Source organism: Photinus pyralis, unplaced genomic scaffold (assembly GCF_008802855.1).
Source record: "Photinus pyralis isolate 1611_PpyrPB1 unplaced genomic scaffold, Ppyr1.3 Ppyr1.4_LG1, whole genome shotgun sequence".
Taxonomy (NCBI): domain Eukaryota; kingdom Metazoa; phylum Arthropoda; class Insecta; order Coleoptera; family Lampyridae; genus Photinus; species Photinus pyralis.
In genome coordinates, this window is record NW_022170249.1 from 49,001,347 (window position 1) to 49,020,330 (window position 18,984).

Below are 18,984 nucleotides of genomic sequence, written 5' to 3' on the forward strand. Positions count from 1 at the left end.
CAGAAGAAGGTTTGAACTTCTGAATTCAAACACAAAATTACCCCAAAGCTCTCTTTAAATATCACAATAAAACAGGTATTGTATTTGAAAAACAAAAGTTGCATCGATTTCCGGTTAAACCGGAAGTGATACCGAAAGTTTGAATATGCGATCTGATAGATCGTTATCGTAATCCTAATAGTTATTGAGGTGACCCTCGTATCTCGAACGCACTGTATATAAGCCTTTACAAGTTTTACTATTCAAAATAACCACTATCCAGAACGTGTTTTGGTAACATTTTTCGCTCATTTGCCGAAATCGGTGTTTGCTCCTAAGCTACACACATTTCTTCTAAAATACATTTACTGAACCCATAAATTGGAAGTTTTCTTCGATTAATGCTGAACGAAATAGCTTTATACACAACTAGGCAAGCGAACCACAATTGTTTCGTTTTCACAAATTTGACCAACACTTGGAAACACTTTCTTTTTGTATCGCGTGTAAGAGAAAGCTTCAATAAGTAAGAAGGTGCATTTTATAGTTTTTGATTTTTGACGGCAAAACAACAGAGGTCAATCCTTTCTGCAAGTTCGCGGCAATAAACGTTTACACATCAGTTTTAACAATATGAACGAAAATTAAATTTTCGTTAGGTACTCGTATACGATTTTACTTTATGCTACGAAGAGTGTTTTATTTGATGTTTTAATTATTTTTCACTTCCTCTTGATTTCACGATAATACGGGAACAAAAGAGTGGAATTAAAGCGCTTCAAAGTTTCTTCACTCTTAACAATAACTAACTGAAATCGCTTTATTAACGAATTCCTAGCGAGTTTACAATTTTGCGGTGTCTGTCCGTCCGTCCGTTAGCACGATTTGTCATAAACGAATAGACCGATTACGATGAAATTTTGCAGGTGGAGTGAATTGGCAATGTAGACCAAAAAATATAAAACCCAATTCCAAAACTTAAGGTTAATCGATCAGCATTCACAGTGCCCTTTGCGCATCTCGAGCATTTACAGACCAAATTGCAAACTTTCTTATTTATGAAGGTATTTAAATGAAATTTGATACATAGCCAATTGGAATAAAACCAAATTTAACGCTAGTTTCACACTCGCTATCTTGACGTCACGGTTTCCTAAACCCATTAACAACCAAAACTCCATTGAAATCAAACAACTCAGCCAAGATGAGTTTCATTTCCATCACGGTTGATAAACCTATTCTTTGAATTTCCACGAAGAAAAAATTTAATTGCAAATTGACAGCTAAGACTTAGTTCTAAAGCTGCCAAAAGTTTTAAAAGTACAAAAGGAATGCTCTATGAATTATCAGAAAATTTAGAAAAACTTCTGGATTCTGATTTCAGATGTTCTTAATCCTTTATGATCCTGAACGTATTAAAAAATATATCAAACTATTCGTGAGTGCGCAAAACGTGTTAGCAGTTCTGGAACTGCAGAAACATGTCCATATTTCAAAGATTCTAAAACTTCTAAAATTCCTAAAGGAGGGGGCGGGGGTGAAGAGGTTGAACATGTTGAATGTTTCTGAGGAGTCGCTAGATTCTTGGTTCTCATAAGTATGAGAGTACTGAATCTCCTGAGAATTGCGAAAGTTAAAAGGAATTTGAATTTTTTGGATGGGCTAAACATTAATTTGGATATTGTGAGAATTCGAAAGATTCAGAAGATTCCCGATGTGTGAAAATTATAATAGATCTTTAGAGGGCTCTGAAGAGGAAGTGTATAGGACAATAACGTTCTAAAGCGGGTTATTACAATCTAAGGTGAGAAATCGACCAAAAATAAATATACAAGATGCGGCAGAATAACGTCCTTTTACTTCCTTTCACTCGCACGTTAGTAAGGGAGGTACTGCATTGGAGGCAAAAATGAACCCCCACTTTTTTAAGGATATACACGTTTTGACGCACCAGGAATCCAAATCAAACAAAATCTCGATGATGGCGGTCTGTCTGTCTGCCTGTACTCTCATATCCAGCTAAACGGATGAACCAATTGGAAACAAATTTGGTACACGTATTCTTACACATAAAAGGAAAAGCTTAATAAAAGCTTTTGGGCAGTGCGCAGATGTGCGGGCGATATTTGTACTGTCCACAGCAAATTTTTTTAATGCGCGCCCTTCCGTCGATTGATGTCGTAGCGGCGCGCTGGTTATCCCCTTCGAGAGAGCGGACTATTAAGTTTTGCCTCGACACAGTGCAGTTGCCACCATGCGTTGGAAAAGTGGGGGCCTACTGTTTGGGAGGATATTCTGAGAGCTGAGAACAATGGGGCTGTGAGAGCTTCAGAGTTGTGATCACCATGGTGTTCTGTGCGCAAACATGTGACTGCTCTAGGACCGCCCGATCGTTCTGAGGAGAATTCTTCATACTGATCTTCATTCAGATTTAGAATAAATTACTTTTTAATTGTATTTTTTCATAATAAACACGTTCAAACATTCGTGTCGATCTTCTTTCACCCCTCTCATGCAAAGGCATAGCAATTAATCACATTTCATTAAATACAGTCCATTTTTACATTATAAATATCGGAGCCTCTTTGGTACGCTCCAGTTTATGTTTAATTGTCGACAAATGTGAAGTGCAGACAAAGATGCTACTTGTATTTTATATACTCATATTGTATAAAGTTTTAAGTATGTTTGTTTTTATGATTTTATTGTAAAAGTGTTTAAAGTGTAATAGTGGATGTTTTGTGTATAATTAAAATAGGTGCAAATTTAAATAGTTCGGCTAGAATTTTCCTCGCCTTTTCCTCAAAAAATAAATAATGAAGAAACATCTCGCCAAATCCCAGAATACAAGTATTATTGATTTGAAGCAAAAACGTACAATCCCAATGAAAGATGATACCTTCGTGCATGTTAAAGTAAATTTCCCCACAGGAAACTCATAGGTGTAAGCACCAATCATACACACGGAGATTATTACTACAGTTTGACATTTCGCATCTCTCCCGAGACAAAAGCATAGGTATATCGGTATCGCGGTTACTGAATATAACATTTCTTTCTTTATGTAAACAATATAGTTCCATCACTTGTCTACAAAATTGGCGAACACGTAGGGAGCAGTAGATGAAAGAAACCCACAAACCAAATTAGAATTTCTAGTATGGGATCGTGCATATTATGCCAGTAAGAAGTGTAAAGCATACTGATGCCACTCAACTAAATAAGTTCTCGCAAAATCTCTTGTCCATTTATTATAAAATATTTTTATAAACTTGCATTGTTATCGTTCAATAATTAAATTTTTTCCTTATTAAGAAGGGCATTTTTATAGAAAAACGGTTTTTGACTTGCCACGTAAAAACTACCGTGGAAAAAAGCCATATTGCATTCCGTTTCTTATAGCCCATTTCGTATGTAATACTGGATTAAATTTGCAGAAATGTTGGATAAGTAAATGAAAATTTGAAAATGTTTTTGGGGAACTCATAAGATTTTGTAATTCTTTCAGAAATGTGTAGTACCTACACTTTAGAAATGTATCAACAATGTGTGTAAATGTTGGAAATGCTTTCCAATTACGAAAATTTGCAAGGAATTGTAAAATTTTTCAGACGGAGTTTCAACTTCTTGTGCCCGCATTTGTTATTTAGATTTATGGATTAGATTTCCCACTAAAATACCGTTCCCTATGGAAATGCGTGTATTAAGAAAAAAATTGATGATTGTTCTATTTCCCGATCGATATGGATACAAATACAGACGAAACGGGCTATCCGAAACGCGGTTTTAATAGCCCACACTACTTCTTCCGTGGGAAGTCGAACACCGTTTTACTATTGAAATGAGTGTGTTAATTGTTAATAGTTATTTACATAAAAGTTCAGAAAATGATACATTACTGGCGAGGAAATATTGAAGTGCGAGGCCCCAAAGGGGCCGAGTACTTTAATTTCCGTGTCAGCTAATGTCATTTTACTGACGAGTTTTGAATTAAATTTTACCCGAAATCGTATTTTAATATAAAATTTCAAATTTCATATAGAACTTTTGATTAATGTCAATCTGTCCATATTTAAATCTTTCTGCCTTTTGCATTTTCGCCAGTTAAGTTTTGTAAGTACCGCATTAAATTTGGATATATTCCGTAAATTTATTTTGCATTCAAACCGTGTACCGTGGTAAAAAATGATACCTCCTCTTTTTAACGGAAATACACGTTTTGAAGCATCAGGAATCCCAATCAAACAAATTCTCGATGATGTCGGTCTATCGATCCGTATCTACTCTCATTTGGTACACATTTCTTAGGCATAAAAGAAAGAACTGAAAAGTATTTGGGCGGAGCGAGCATGCGCGGGCACAGTAATTTTTTTGCTTTTACATTAAGTTTACTGCACCGTAGCTTTTGCTTTTTCTTGCACTGTAATTCAGACCGCTACGTTAACTGCAACGTAAGTTTGTTCTCATTTCCAGTTTAATTAATTATAAGGGGGGAGGGCATCATGTCGCTTTCCCGTAGAAACCGCTACTGAATCCGACATTTACTGTTCTCGCTTAGGGAAATTGCTGTGCACTTTAAGTTTGTTTTAGAATTTACCAGTAGCCGACCACCGCTTGCCCTTCAGAATTCCTGAGATCGCCGTTCTCATTCGAGTTACCTGCAGCTTTATATCGCCGACCACACCTCGTCCAGAAGCAAGATAAATCCAAAACTTATGGTGGTGCCCGCAGCACTCCCGTTCCGTCGTTTTCTGCCATCGTTCCGATGACTATCGCCGCCGTTACCGTATGAAAACTTTGACTTGTAAAATTTTCCTTTTTCTTACCTTCATTACATTTCATTTTTGTAATTATAAGGTTTTTTTTGTGTAAAGAAAAACCGAAGCTACCATGAGTGGGCGAACTTGTGAAAGTTAGTCTCACTCTAAATGTCTTTGTTTCAGCATTGTTGCTTTAACTTATTTTATATTTGGGGAATAAATGCTTGTCTGTCAATTAATTTACTGTGTGTTTAATCGAAACCCAAAGTGCGGCCTTGATAGCGTTTTCATGTCTGATTTTTTATTCGTCTCCAAGAATTGTCAGCTCTTAATTAAAATTTGTTTACTTAATTCTGTGGAACTGTTGGGTGGGGATCGAGGGCACTGTGTCTTTCAAGTTAATAACCAACTCTTTATACTGAATGCCGGACGTGTCTAAATTTAAAGGTTGATTTGTATGAGCTAGCTGAAAAGGTGTTTTGTGAGTGACTTAGTGACCGTTTGCCATTGCACACAGCAATATACAATAAATGGTTTTTTGTGAAAAAAGCGATTCACACTAGGCGCTTTTGTTTGAGGTCCCGTTGTTGGGAATACAGGTGACAATTTTGATGCTGCCGAGTTAAAATTTAGTGTTTAGCCTTCACGAAAACCTGGAACCTTATTGTTTTTGCGTGAAAATCGAAAAATGCATTTTCGAATTTTCGCGATTCTCCAAGCAAGTGTTGTCACCACGCAATCGGGCTTAAAATTTCAGGGTAATTGGGTATTGTTGATCTCTGGAACAGAGCCAAGGTTTTCCCAGAACAGTACTTACAGTATAACCTTATTTCTAAATTAAGCATGCTACTGTTTTGCTCAAAAGCGGTAGGTAAAACATTACGAAACCGGCGTGGTTCAGTTACAATTACGCATGTAGTCATAAAACAATGATATCATATCTGTATTCTTATTGGACACTATTTAGCGCTGATGAGCAGAAAAGTGATCTCATCTATTGTAGTGACAGTTGCCGATGAAAGCCTAGTTCATTATACTGACAAGGCCTGGTGCGTGACTTTTAGCTGAACCATTGTACGTAATGCCACTAAATTTGGAACGCTTGAAAGATCTGTGAAATTAATTGCCCTAATCAATTGAGTTTGGTGATCCGCTCCCCTATATTACTCTACCCTTCTGTTCTGTATATCTTTAATTATATTGCGTCTAAAATTGTACTGCGGTGAGGTACACACTTTGAAATAAATATTCAGTTGAAATAAAATCTGAGAGGCGCAAAACCATCAAACATTAATCACAATGGAAAGGACCATTTATTGTTTGCGCCGGACAAATCTACGGGTGAAAAAAAAGGACATTCCATTTAGGAGAATTATTACGTAAAGCGGTTCATTTTTAGTTGAGTAAATTGTTTAAGAGCATCGGCGTGAAAATACAAGGGAGGAAAATGTTTTACCTGTAGTGGAGTGTTTCCCTCGGGAGTTTGAACAGCCGGATGCGGAGGGTACAACTGCGCCAGGCACATCACGGCTTCATTGCAAAACTTCAGGCCCATTACTTCTTCGTCTTCGCGACCGTACCTAAAAGCACATCAAAAGGTAAAAGGTTTTCCGTAATTCAATTCCGTAGAAATAAATGGGCGTAATGCTAATACACTAACAACGTTTTATAAATATACAAATGACAGGTGTATTGAAATGTACCTACAATTCGAAACAGGTGTTATTTTCCCAGATATGCTCAAATGAAATTAAAATTCGCACGAATTCATTTAACGTAGCGTAAAGTATGTAATTGCTTTAAATATCACATCACGCAAATTACTAATTACCAAGCAGTGATTTTTTTTCGGGCTGGATCCAATTAACTACACTGGAATTATTTCATTTAATAAAGGCAAGGTAGGTAAGTTTCCAAGAATGTGCATTTAGGTACTGTAGGTCAGTAATTGTTATAGTTCAACTTCTACGGCCAAACACAAGGAGTCGTAACCTGCAGAATATGAACGTGATATTATTTGACCTTTGAATTTTTTACTAAGAGAGTATAATAATTCAACCATCTTTATGTCGCAGAATCGATATGTGGTATTTCAGGTCGTAGAAAGTTAACGCTGTTGTCACGACTTCTATCCCTCCAATGACAGTTTATATAGTAAATATAACTGAAGCGAAATGAAAGGGATCAGGAAAAGAATGCCCTTGAGGAAAACGAATGTGAAAATTCATGAGTAATGAATGACATAATGTAACCAGTGGTATCCATTTTTATCGCTCATTTTTCGTGAATTTCCAGTGAATTGGTAGCTGCATTTGAAAGATCAGAAGTAATGCGATATGGGATTTTTATTTAAAAAAACCTCGATCAAGAGTGGCTGTTGGAATGTTGAGTAAAATGTGTTTGTTATACTACTATAAAAAACGAGCTACCGTAGGTGCAAATTCAATTATGTTTCATTTCAAGCTCAACCGCTGGGCACATTAAAATTTATTATTTTTCATAATTTTATTATACTTATTTCTTTTTTGCAACATTCTAAGACAAAAGTAATGTATGAAGTAGATTGTGCCGATAGTAAGGAAACCAATGCTTCTACTGTCGATGTTTGTGCAACTTTGAACTGAAATTTTATACTTTTGACGAATATGAACTGGTTTTAATGACTACAACTAACTGGACAGCCATGTAAACCATACAGCAAATGCACTATGTAGTGATGAAGAAGCGAATGCTGAATCATCTTGCCAGTTTCGTTTATATTAAAACTAACACAAATGAGGCCAATTTAAGGGATAAATTGTGGAAATTACAATAGAACTGTTTCTCTTTTGTTGAGCTGTCGTAAGAGTACCGGACAGACCAACAAACCGACAGTTACAAAACCTTTTCCTAAGGAGCTTTTCAGCCTAAAGGGTTTCCAACAGTGTCTACTCGAATCGCATCAAATTCTAGTATGCTATTGCTTTTAAATAAATTCCTTAAAAGACACTCAACATTTGATTTTAAAAGTTCAACCATTGAATTTATAACTATCAACCTTTTGAAGCACTGTAGTCAATTTTGTATGACTTGCTCAATTGTCTTCGCCGTAATATTAAATAAAATCTGTTTTTATAAAAAAATATTAATTGATGGGAGTTTAAATCATTTTTTCTAGTTCTCGAATATGTTTGTTGTGTTTGTGTATATCGATGGTTGTGGTACCATGAGTAAAAGGCCGATTCTCACTTTCGTGCAAAGAACCGGCACGGCACATACTCGGCACGGGCAAAGTTTTTTGAGTTCAATTCACACTGCGACACGCTTGCCGCAGGTAAGCAGTTTCTACGTTGTAACGGAAGCTTGTTAAATTTTGCAAGTTTTGTGGATTTCAAAATTATATTCGGGTAGAAATGCGTATCGATGATTAAGATTTCTGTGAAGTTGTAATGTTCATTAAAATTAACAAATATTTTTTTTTCGATGTAATTAAGTTTCAAATATCGTGAAATATAAGATGAGTTATTGGTTTTGGACTTCCTATTTTGGGCGAGTTAACGATTATGGTACGTGATTTAAAAAAGGTCACCGGTTAAAAGACGCAATAGATTCTAAGAAAAATATGTAATAAAACAGCGAGGCTAAAAAATTATGAGTTTGTTTATTTCCGGAAACTTGATGGGAGCGTTAATTACGGGCGTTGGTTTACTCGCGATATAAAAACCAAAATGATCAGAAATTTGGGAGCTTTTTGCGTAGATATTCACGCGGAGCGTGGTACCGCCGCGGAAAACGCGGCCACCACTTATAAAGTTTTTTCGTAGATATTCGCACGGGCGAGTGTCATCGCGGAAACGGGCCATTTAAGTAAAAAGGCCCAAGCCAAATAAAATTTGTTGCGCGTATTAATTAAAAAATCGTATTTTTTAACCAAGAACAAGTTGGTCGTTCTGGAATAGTGAATTGTTCGGAAAGTATTAATCATTGAGTAACTGCAGTTTAGTTTAACGGGCGATTGAAAGACTTCCGTTCAGAAATTATACCTAAAGTACGAAAAGCGCGCTAAGAAATTGTTGTTCAATTGGGATTACGCGATTGGATTTAATAGGCGAAGATTGAGAATAATCTAAATCATGCTCCACTACAATACCCACCATCTAAAAAGGGGAAGAATACTACTGTCTAAATTGTAAGTTATTTTTATGAAAAGTTATTTACCTAGAAATTTATTCATATAAAATTTTTATCTTGTCATTTTATAATTGTTTTTGCCGAATGGTTTTATATAGATAGGATAAATATAAGTTAGAAGTTAGAAGAATATTCATTGTTGTAGGTATTAAATTAAGTGTTATATTAAGTAAATTTAAATATTAGGTATTCAGATTCAGGATAGATGTAAGTAATTGAGTAATATTTAATATAAAAAAGTAAATCAATTGTGAGTGCAGTGGAATTTGGATTTATTTTATTTTTTTCAATATAATCGGTTTATTTATTTAGATTTATTTTTTATCAATCAGAAACGTGAGACGGTAATAGTAGGGCTATTACAACGTGAGTTTCAACTGTAAAAATGTTCGAAACTTTACGTTAATTAAAATTGGTCTAATATTAGATGATGAAGAACAAGAAAGTACATATTGCAGAAAAAGAAAAATACGTTTTTGTGTACATAAAATGCATAAGAAGTATCTTTTATGACCGAAATCATTTTCTTGGACACATTCAATCAGCATCTCATCTTGTTCCGCTGAAAAAGTGTTCCTTTGCTGACCCTTCAACCTTTCTTGTACTATGAAAAATGAACTAAAGTCGGTGACCTGCACAGATTGTATTCACACTTGTCGGAACGTGCACGGTACATGCCCGGCAAATATTGTTTCGGAAGAACGCTGCGTGCAAAGGCCGTAGCTGGCCGAGTCTTTGCTCGCATAGTGTGAATTATACCCCAAAAAATTCATAAGATTCAATAATATAGATATTTTGCCGAGTCGGTGCCTTGCCTGTGCCGAGTACGTGTCTTGCACGAAAGTGAGAATCGACCTTAAGTTGTAGAGAAACAAATGTGCCAAATGCTTGACAGAACAGCTTCTTAGCTCAAACCAAGAATAGCACTTTTAGAAGAATGTCTTAATAATAAGTGTACGGAAAAAAAGTTTCCCACGAAAGTTTATTATTTTCCTATGTAGAAAAAAATATTTAATAAAAAGTATAAGTTTCTATTTGAAAAAATTAGTTGCCCTACACTTGACCCTTAACTGTTTATGTGAAAATGTGCATAGCATCATTAAATGAGCCCCTCCATATGAATAAGATTTTATATAAATATTTTTTTGATATCCCTGCTAGTTTCCGCAATAATCGACTCTCAGGTACTGATTTTCGTTTGTTCCGAATTCCATTGTTATACTCGGACAAAAACAAAGTTTGCCCATTATTAAATTGGTAATTCTAATTAGTACGCGATAATCGATACTTTTTTATGATATACGTTCTCTCGTAAAGACTCCACGTTGTTGTGTTACGACTACACGCGCTTTACTTTTGTTTGTGTTTATTACTAATAATCCTTTTATTGTCTACAGTCAAGCAAGGTTGAAGGCAAGGCCTGAATACTTTTAGGTAACGGTTTGCGTGGGACCAAACGGAATATTTATTTACATAAAAGTCAGGAAAATGACACATTACTAGCGAGAAAATATTGAATTTCCGAGTCAGGCAATGTCACAGATGCGGCCGGTAAACTGACGATGAGACTGGTAAAGTGATAAGCGGCAGGAAACGTAGTCTGCTCTGCCTCTGTCATTCTGGATTCTGGATTACGATAGGAGGGTGAACAGTGTCCACGCGTACTTAGGCCTCAAATTCGGGCCCTTTGTACTACCTCCCTGACTAGGGTCGCCCGACCCCTCAGCATCACTCAAGCCATCCCACACGTGAGATGAACCTTAGGACGCTGGAAGGGGAGGCGGCTCTAATCGTAGCCATGTCCGGCCAGGATTCCCCCAACATGGATCGTCTCAGTTGGACTAGAGTGGGACATTCACAGAGTATGTGGTATGCCGTCTCGTCGTCTGTGTAACATCCTCTACAAGATGGTGATTCCACCAAACCCATGCAGTGCATGTGCTTGTTTAGTTTACAGTGCCCAGAAAGTATTCCCACGAGTAACCTCAGGTTCTTCCTTGATAGCCCTGTACAAAAACGCGCCAAGCTACGAGATGGTCCTCTGAAGGCTTCTCTCGCATGGCGACAATCTAACATCAAGTTCCACCTAGCCCTGTGCTGGGTTTGGGTGTCTTGAGTTATTAGGTTGTTTACAGTTTTAACTGTAAGTGGAAGAGCCGGCTCTGGACCATAAAACGCCTGTTTTGAGGCCAGTCCGGCTAATTTATCGGCTTTCTCATTACCTTCCGTTCCAGCATGCCCTTTGACCCATACGAGCTCAAGGGTGTTGCTGCTTGCTACTTGCTCTAGTACGTGGTGACATTCGGAAACCATCCTAGAGGTAATTTTACAGTGACCAAGTGACTGCAAGGCAGCCCTGCTGTCACTTGAGATTCTGATAGTTTTGTTCTTTATGTTATGCATAAGAACTGTTCTTGCACTAAGCGTTAATCCTACCAACTCTGACTGGAATACAGTAGGAAGTTTACCTAGTGGTTGGGTGATATGGAAGTTCAGTTCTTTGGAGTAAATACCAGTGCCTGTACCTTCCATTGTCTTAGATCCATCCGTGAAGATGAATATATCTGGTTGGGATGCCATATTCTCATCAAAGAAGATGTGATAGTTTTTCCCTAATATGAATTGAGGAGTGAGTGAGTCCGATCTCCCCTCTAGGATAGGCAGACGCTTGATCGCCTCGCCCAGAATTCGGGAGTGGCCCCCCCTCAATGCCTCTGCTATTCAACAACCCCTTATTTTTCAGACGCAGGAATGCCAGAATGGCCTGCTCTCTCACGTGGAGATCTAGTGGAGGCAGATCCAAGAGGGCCTCCATGACGGCTGTGGGGGTCGTTCGCATCGCGCCTGTGCAGGCAAGGCACGCTAGTCTTTGCACATGATTAAGGAGTGCTACAGTTGTGGAGAGTCTGGTTCTAGGCCACCAGACAATTGCTCCATAACAGAACATAGGTCTAATCACGGCAGTGTACAGCCACAGGACAGCCTTCGGGGATGGTCCCCAAAGTTTGCCAATAGCGCGGCGACTTTGCCAGAAAGCCCTATTTGCTTTTTCGGCTTTAAGCTGGATATGTTTGCTCCAATTCAGTTTTTTGTCGAGTGTGATTCCTAGATATTTCACTGACTCTGAAAATTGGAGGTGTTTTTGGAATAGCAGGGGAGCTCGAATACCCTCTACCTTTCTTTTTCTTGTGAAGAGAACTAGCTCCGTTTTTGTCGGGTTGATGGACAAGGAGTGTTCCCTACACCATTCTTCGGTTACTGTAAGAGCTGATTGCATCAGTCTGCATAAAGTTGCCTCAAATTTGCCGGTTATAAGTATGGATATATCATCCGCATACCCCAGCGTATAGTACCCACTGTCATTAAGGCGACAGAGGAGCCTGTTTACAGTCAAGTTCCACAGAAGTGATGATAACACCCCACCTTGGGGGCATCCTCTCACTACTGTGCACCTTAGTGTTTCGTCGCCAACGCTGATGTGCACTGCTCTGAGATTCAGCAGCTGCGCAATCCAGCCTTGTATGACGTTCGGTACGCCGTGGTGACATAGAGCCATTTCTATTGAATCGAAGGTTGTTTTGTCGAAAGCCCCTTCTATATCTATGAATACTCCCAGTGCAGCGATCTCTCAATCTGCCCTACAACGCAGTGCAGGGCTGATTCCGTAGATCTTCCTGGGCAGTATGCGTGTTGGTTAGGATGCAGCGGAAACCGTGTTAGCGCCGTATCCCTTATGTATCTATCGCACAGTCTTTCAAGTGTCTTAAGAAGAAAAGACATCAAGCTGATTGGACGATATGCTTTAGGTGTGGAGTCATAGAAACTCAAATTTCCTGACAGAAAGTAGGCTTCATGAAAATGAAGGTTTCAGGACGATTTTGGGTAAAAAATGTATTGTTTACAAATTGCTTAAAGGTCTCTATAACGCTACCTCACGCTTGCAAATTTGTTTATTGTATAACAAATTATTGAAAAAAAGGATAGTTAAGGGATATATTCATATTACCTTCATAAGTAAGGGATAAAAGGTTATCGTAAACCGAAGCAAATCTTAGCTCTGTTTGCCACCAAAAGCATGGCCGTCTACAGTCCTTTTTCTAAGCAGTAACCGTACCAATTTCGAAAAACAACAATAAAGTCAATTTATATGCTTACATTCACGCACGGCCGAAAATGCAAACATCTCCACGGCATAAACAAGAAGTAAAAAACTTTCTTTGTCCCCAAGCTATGCGAAAATTTGCTTCAACCCGCAGACCACCGAACCCAATGTCAGTGGAACTAGAGGCACGACTGTGAAGTAATAATTACTTTTAAGTAGATATTGTGTGATTTGCAGGAGTAACAGCGACTTTCTCTGTTCGTTGGTAGTTCCAAACTTATTTCAATGTTACTAGAACTACTTTAATGGACATTTTTGCAGTGAGCGTTGTGTTTCCGCTACTTAACAAAATAAATCAAAGTATTATATGCAATAAACTCATTAATTTGGTCGGGTCTACATGAAAATCACTTAGTAAAAGTAGCGCACTGATCACTGTTTTTGGTAGTAGCAATTCTGTTTAAGTTTGTATTTCATTGTTTATGTGCATGATACTAAATCTCAATTTCAGGAATTGTTCTTTGTTCGTTTTAAACTTTTTTTAAATCATTGTACCATAGTTTTACACTATGATAATACACAATTTTTGGGGCACCTCTCATAGCTCGAGAGTCTATTAGTGACACGAGAAACAGAAACCGCAATTCGAGCTTTGATAAACATTAAACCGCGCGACAAAATTCGCAGCGGAAGATACCCTTTGGGCACCGAAGTCGAGTACCCAAAACGCCTTGCAAAAGGTGGGTAATTTCGCCCCTAGAAAATAAAAATAAATTAGTTGTGCGTGTTTACAAGACCTTTCCGACGACACCAATTTGAATCGGGCCAAAACTGTAGAAGAAGATAGGAAAAAACTTAAAAATCACCACTTCAGTATAACACGCGCGGGGATGGTGCATTGTACATTCCTCGTCTTTCGACAAGCGTTCTTCTAAGGGCCCGCATATGCTGCCAGCCAGCCGGCCGGCCAAGGTGAGCTACCTTTTTACAAATTGACATGATGAATTGACAAAATTGAAAAAGCAGGGTTTGGATTCGTTTGGACATCTGCTCCGGATGACCCATCTTATTTGTGACGAGATTAAATTCTTCTTTATGTGCGGCATGACGTTCAGAATTGCGATTAAACCATCCTTTATGGCGGCTCCATTTGTTAAAGGAATTCATAATTCATTCATCAGATGTTGGTCTTTGGGATTACATACAAATGAATATTGATGATCAACCACTGCAGAGTCGAATAATTTATTGATACGATATCACGGTATAAACTAAGCCTTTCTCATTGTTGAGAGTAGTTAACGTTAAATATTCAAATGTAATACCTAATACAACGCTTCTTGAGCCGTTAGCTTTCTGTCATATTATTCTTGTGTGTGTGGGTGTTAAAATTTGTCTGTTGACTTTGTAGAAAAATAATAATACAAAATTGACAGACTCAAACTTCAGTTATCAGACATTTGCTGGCATGGAACCCCTCGTATGATTTCTAATTATTTGTAAAGCGAGAAAAGCACTTCTGTTGATGACCAGCTATATGTACTTATTCTAGCTGTATACAAATATTTCAGCAAACTCTACTCTAACTAACAAATTCTGGTTACGAGGTCTCCCATTTTCCCTGTCTCTTTGCTACTTCAAACACGAGAACGTGTTAATGAGAATCTATTATAAGCCTTAAATCTTAGAAGCCTACAAAACATAATTAAGAACCGGGGTCTTAATAACTTAACAGAAGTACGTGTTAAACCCATAGTACTTACAACAAAAATGGATACTAAATTGTAGTCCGCTGAAGCATTCATTTGCTGTTCCTTCCCAAATAAAAAAGAACCGATGCTATGCCATATTGCCTGTAAAATTGAATTAATACAAAAGTTTCGCAATTTCGTTAAAAACTAAAGATAGCAGCTTTCCACTTGCCCCAGCAGATTTACAGGCTGATTTCTCTATAATGTAAAATACCATTTCTGGTCACGGAAAACTCTAATACTCACTCGTACAGGGCATTATGCTGTTAATTTACTACAATTATCTTTGACTGACCGCTAGGGCGCTTTTGCTGTGTACGTGCGACGAATGGGAAACTATGCAAGGAACGTTCAAGCCTCTCTTGCTTACGTAAAGGTTTTGGTTACCTTTTTATAAACCGTTGCTTCATACACCTAAACTGTATAATTCCTAATTTGCAATTTGAAATTACAGCAATTCCGTATACCTACTGCAAAAGAAATTCGAAGTTTCAGAGCGAATTGCCATAAATGGTCAAAACCAAAATTATGAATGTAAGTGCATATTTTTGACGAATAAAGACATTTTGAAATACCTCGCCAGTTTTCAAAACAAGTCACATAACGTACATTTCCTTAAAACGTTTTCTATAAATAATGCTAACGTAAAATTTACAAAAATATAAACTGCCAATGTACCTTGTAACAGTTTTATTATTATATCAACATTTTGTTCGTATTTCCATTTCAATCACCCTGTTTATAACTTTTCTATTCTGTGGTAGTCACCTTTTGTAACCTTCACATTCGTTTATTTCCGTACCTGCCCGTTTCTAATGTTTTATATTTCTATTATTGGTCTAAAAGCCAATTTCCGCTTTAGATAACCTATGTAATTTGATACCGTAACCATATATGGTATTGTAAGCTTCGATTGACCGCGTTATTGGTTGGAGCAAAACTTCGTTGTTTCATTGGGGCCGGAAATGGAAAAATTCAGCGTGTTTTACTTGCTAACCCGAAGAGAACGGTCGTGCGGTTCATCCTGATTTAAGTGCTAATTTAGTTCCTGTTTTGGCGAAAGCATCTTTAAAAACAAGTGAACCATCATTGTACCTGCCATTTCTTTTTGGGCATGGTAACCATTTAATCCGAAAGGAGTTCTTCTAAAGGAACGTAAGCATAATTGGGACCATTCTGACAACGATCGTAGGATAACTTCCATTCACTTTCGTACGTTCACGAAGCTCTTTTATTTTCCGTTGACTCTCTCCATGTAGAGGTTCGCATTTATTCTTGTGTAAAAACGTACCACCCATTAGTTTATTATTTTAGAGTTCACGTATTGGGGTCAAGAACTACGATCCGACTGTTTACCTGTGAAACGAAACTATAGACCACATTGTGTTGCGGATAAGGGGGCATAGGAAAGTAAATCGACTAAGTACTGGAGTGCAGTGTGTACGATCTAGCATCAAACCATTGAAATAACTTAATGGCCGAGTCGTACATATCTTGAAGCCGCTACCTTACTTCCGACACTTTGTGTAACACTTAGAGCAGCATTTGTCATTCAACGTGCAACCATATACCAGGACCTGTGGAAAAGAAGACCTAAATATTGATCGTACGGTGATGTAGCATTGTTAAACCTTTTTGTAAATTTGTGTGTTTGCATTTGACCCACCTCGGTGGTGATCAATTGCTAATTGGCCTGCATAGAGTCAAGATTATTACTGTTAATTGGTAAGCTTGACATTTTTGGGGTACAATATTTTAGCTAGTCAAAAGATTACTCTCGTTATGGGGTGATAACAATTTATGTAAGGTACGAACGAGCTCGTAAGAACCGAATAATTTCATTGCCGACTCAAGCTATAAATTAAGGTATCTATTTTCAATTTAATTCATTATTTTGCCACTGCAACGATATTTGGGTGTTAACTCCAGAGATTCTGGTGTATTTTATTCAACATTTTATGGGAAATTTTATGTAAACCCCTTCTTTTGTTAACTTTGGGAGGGTTCATATTTTGAGTTGCTGCTTACCTTAAATAAGATTATGAATTCCCAGTGGGGAATCTAAGTTGTGCAATTTTGAATTTATTTCATGGTGCAGTGCACCGAATAAAACTTTTTATTTGTGGGTCATTAGTTGCCTATTTTAAAGCTAAAGCTACCTTTCCTAGTTCCGGTAGTGTAAGCGAAACTTGTATGGGAATTAGGTGGCGCCCAGGAAATTTACAAGAAGCCACAAAAGTAAGTAGTGAAGATTTATTTGGAATCGATGATATATGATGAGCCATTACCAAATGTATTAATTCTGTTGTCACCCACTACCCTGTGTATTTGTCTTGCTCTCTCCGCTGTTTACTATTTGGTCAACAGAGCTAGCTGGCCGGTCAGCGGCGTGTGTTTTTTATTAAAGCACATGGTATTTTGTAGCGCCTAGCATTTTGCAGCTTGCGCGTTATAACCTACCAACATTGTGAAATTTTTATTGTGTATACGTCCCATTATTAAATGCCGAAAACTGAAGGTGTAATTAGGGACACTGTTTTTAAGATTTTGTTACCTATAAGTCTTTTATTACCTGAAGTACATTTTTAATGAAGGTTTACAGGCTAATTACTGCAATTATCTTTCACTGCCCGCTGGGGTGCTTTTTCTTTGTACGTGTGGCGAATAACAAACTACGCAAGGCTTCTTCTTCGAGTAATCATTATATTTATTACCACATAAATACGATTTCCGCCCAGTTTTTATGACCGTTAGGCACATTAAATTTATGATACCGTCTGAAAGATGGCTGCTTCAGGGTTAAAAACATTTCCGGGTTAATGTTTGTTCGTTTTATGGTGGAAGTAGAACAATATTCAACAAGTGTCTACTAAATCTGGAAGCAACAAGATTCGAACGGAAATTTATACTTCCCCGAGCTTTGTTGTCGGATTTAATAGTCGGCGGTATAAATTCATCTACATCTCGATTATTGCAACACTTTTGTCTAAACGAGGGCCTATGCTTTCGAAAGTTTTACCATAGAGAGAAAAAATACGAGTGGAAGGATTTGCATTTTAGCGATCGTAGGAGACAGTGGATGGAAGGCACTCATGTATACCTTTTTTAGAAGTCCTATAAGTGCTCCATCGTCTTTTGAATTATAAGAACTCCAAGCCCTTTTAAAAATTTAAAGCGCTATTCGTGCAAAAAATAATGTTAGGGAGAAGTTTCGAAAGTAAATACTCTTTTTTATTCAACAAGCCGGAAAGGACATGAAAAATGTTTCTAATCGTGATGGTGCACGTTATTTTTACAACTGCAAGGAATGTAATGAAACTTTACCATTTTCTTTTAGAGAAACTGAATTTTTAAAAGAAATTATGTTTTACATTTGTTTAATCCAGTGTAAACATCTTATGATGTTTCCACCAATTAAATAATAATTTATTACTTTCTTGCCAAGAAGCATTAAACCATCAGAACCGTGTTGATCGACAAGTGAACCGATAAATTAATTGAAATTGAGGCTAATTACATTATTGTTGACTTGATTTTGTGATGTGTAAAGAATTGAAACCAATAGAAGTGCTGGTTGTAAAAGCAGATCCAATTCTGAGGAAATTAATTGGTTCTCTGTACCTTCTGCTTTAGGTACTATCCAGTTTCTATAAATTAGACTCGCAAAGCCATAAGAAAGATTACAGAAATTTACAGTAATTTCTTAACTTTTCTCTCCGTTTATTAATTGTTGAAGGATTGGAGTTTCCTCAGTAATAACGTATGAGCCTCTCTCGCTGTTTATTTAGAACATAGGTACCTGCTATACTGCCGGCGGCGAAACATGTTCATTTAGAACAGATTAAGGAAATATAATCTTCAAGAATAACAAGGAAATTCAGAATAAAATGTATATACTATAACTTTACTACTAGGAAATAAACTGTAAAGGTTGTAAAACAATACCTACTAAGCACATTGTTGGCAAGGTTGACGTGTAAGCATTTCCTGTGGACTAACGTAATTGACACAGGTTAAGGCAGTAATATCTGTGATATAAATAGCATATAAAAACTTACAATAAATGTATCAGTTAACCATCTTCGAACTGTTGGTTTTCTGTGAATTGATTGATGTGATTCAAAATAAGTGAGGATAGTTTGAATTAAGTGCTTAAAAATTGTGGAGTTTTTTGGTTTAGACATTGACGATTGTGGTTTTTTTCATTACGTGTTGATTTTAC

General features: G+C 37.2%; 1 protein-coding gene and 1 long non-coding RNA gene across 2 annotated transcripts in view; one reads left to right on the forward strand and one right to left on the reverse strand.

Moving 5' to 3' along the window:
* LOC116162189 (arrestin, lateral eye-like) overlaps nucleotides 1-18,984 on the reverse strand; it is a 74,487-nt gene that overhangs the window by 52,978 nt on the left and 2,525 nt on the right. The window contains exon 3 of the mRNA XM_031475740.1: nucleotides 6,196-6,319. Coding sequence (XP_031331600.1) covers nucleotides 6,196-6,319 — 124 coding nt within the window. The remainder of the gene's footprint in view (nucleotides 1-6,195; nucleotides 6,320-18,984) is intronic.
* On the forward strand, nucleotides 15,446-16,892 carry LOC116179101. Its single transcript, XR_004146956.1, has 2 exons — nucleotides 15,446-16,023; nucleotides 16,077-16,892. It is a non-coding gene; the product is annotated as an uncharacterized LOC116179101 (long non-coding RNA).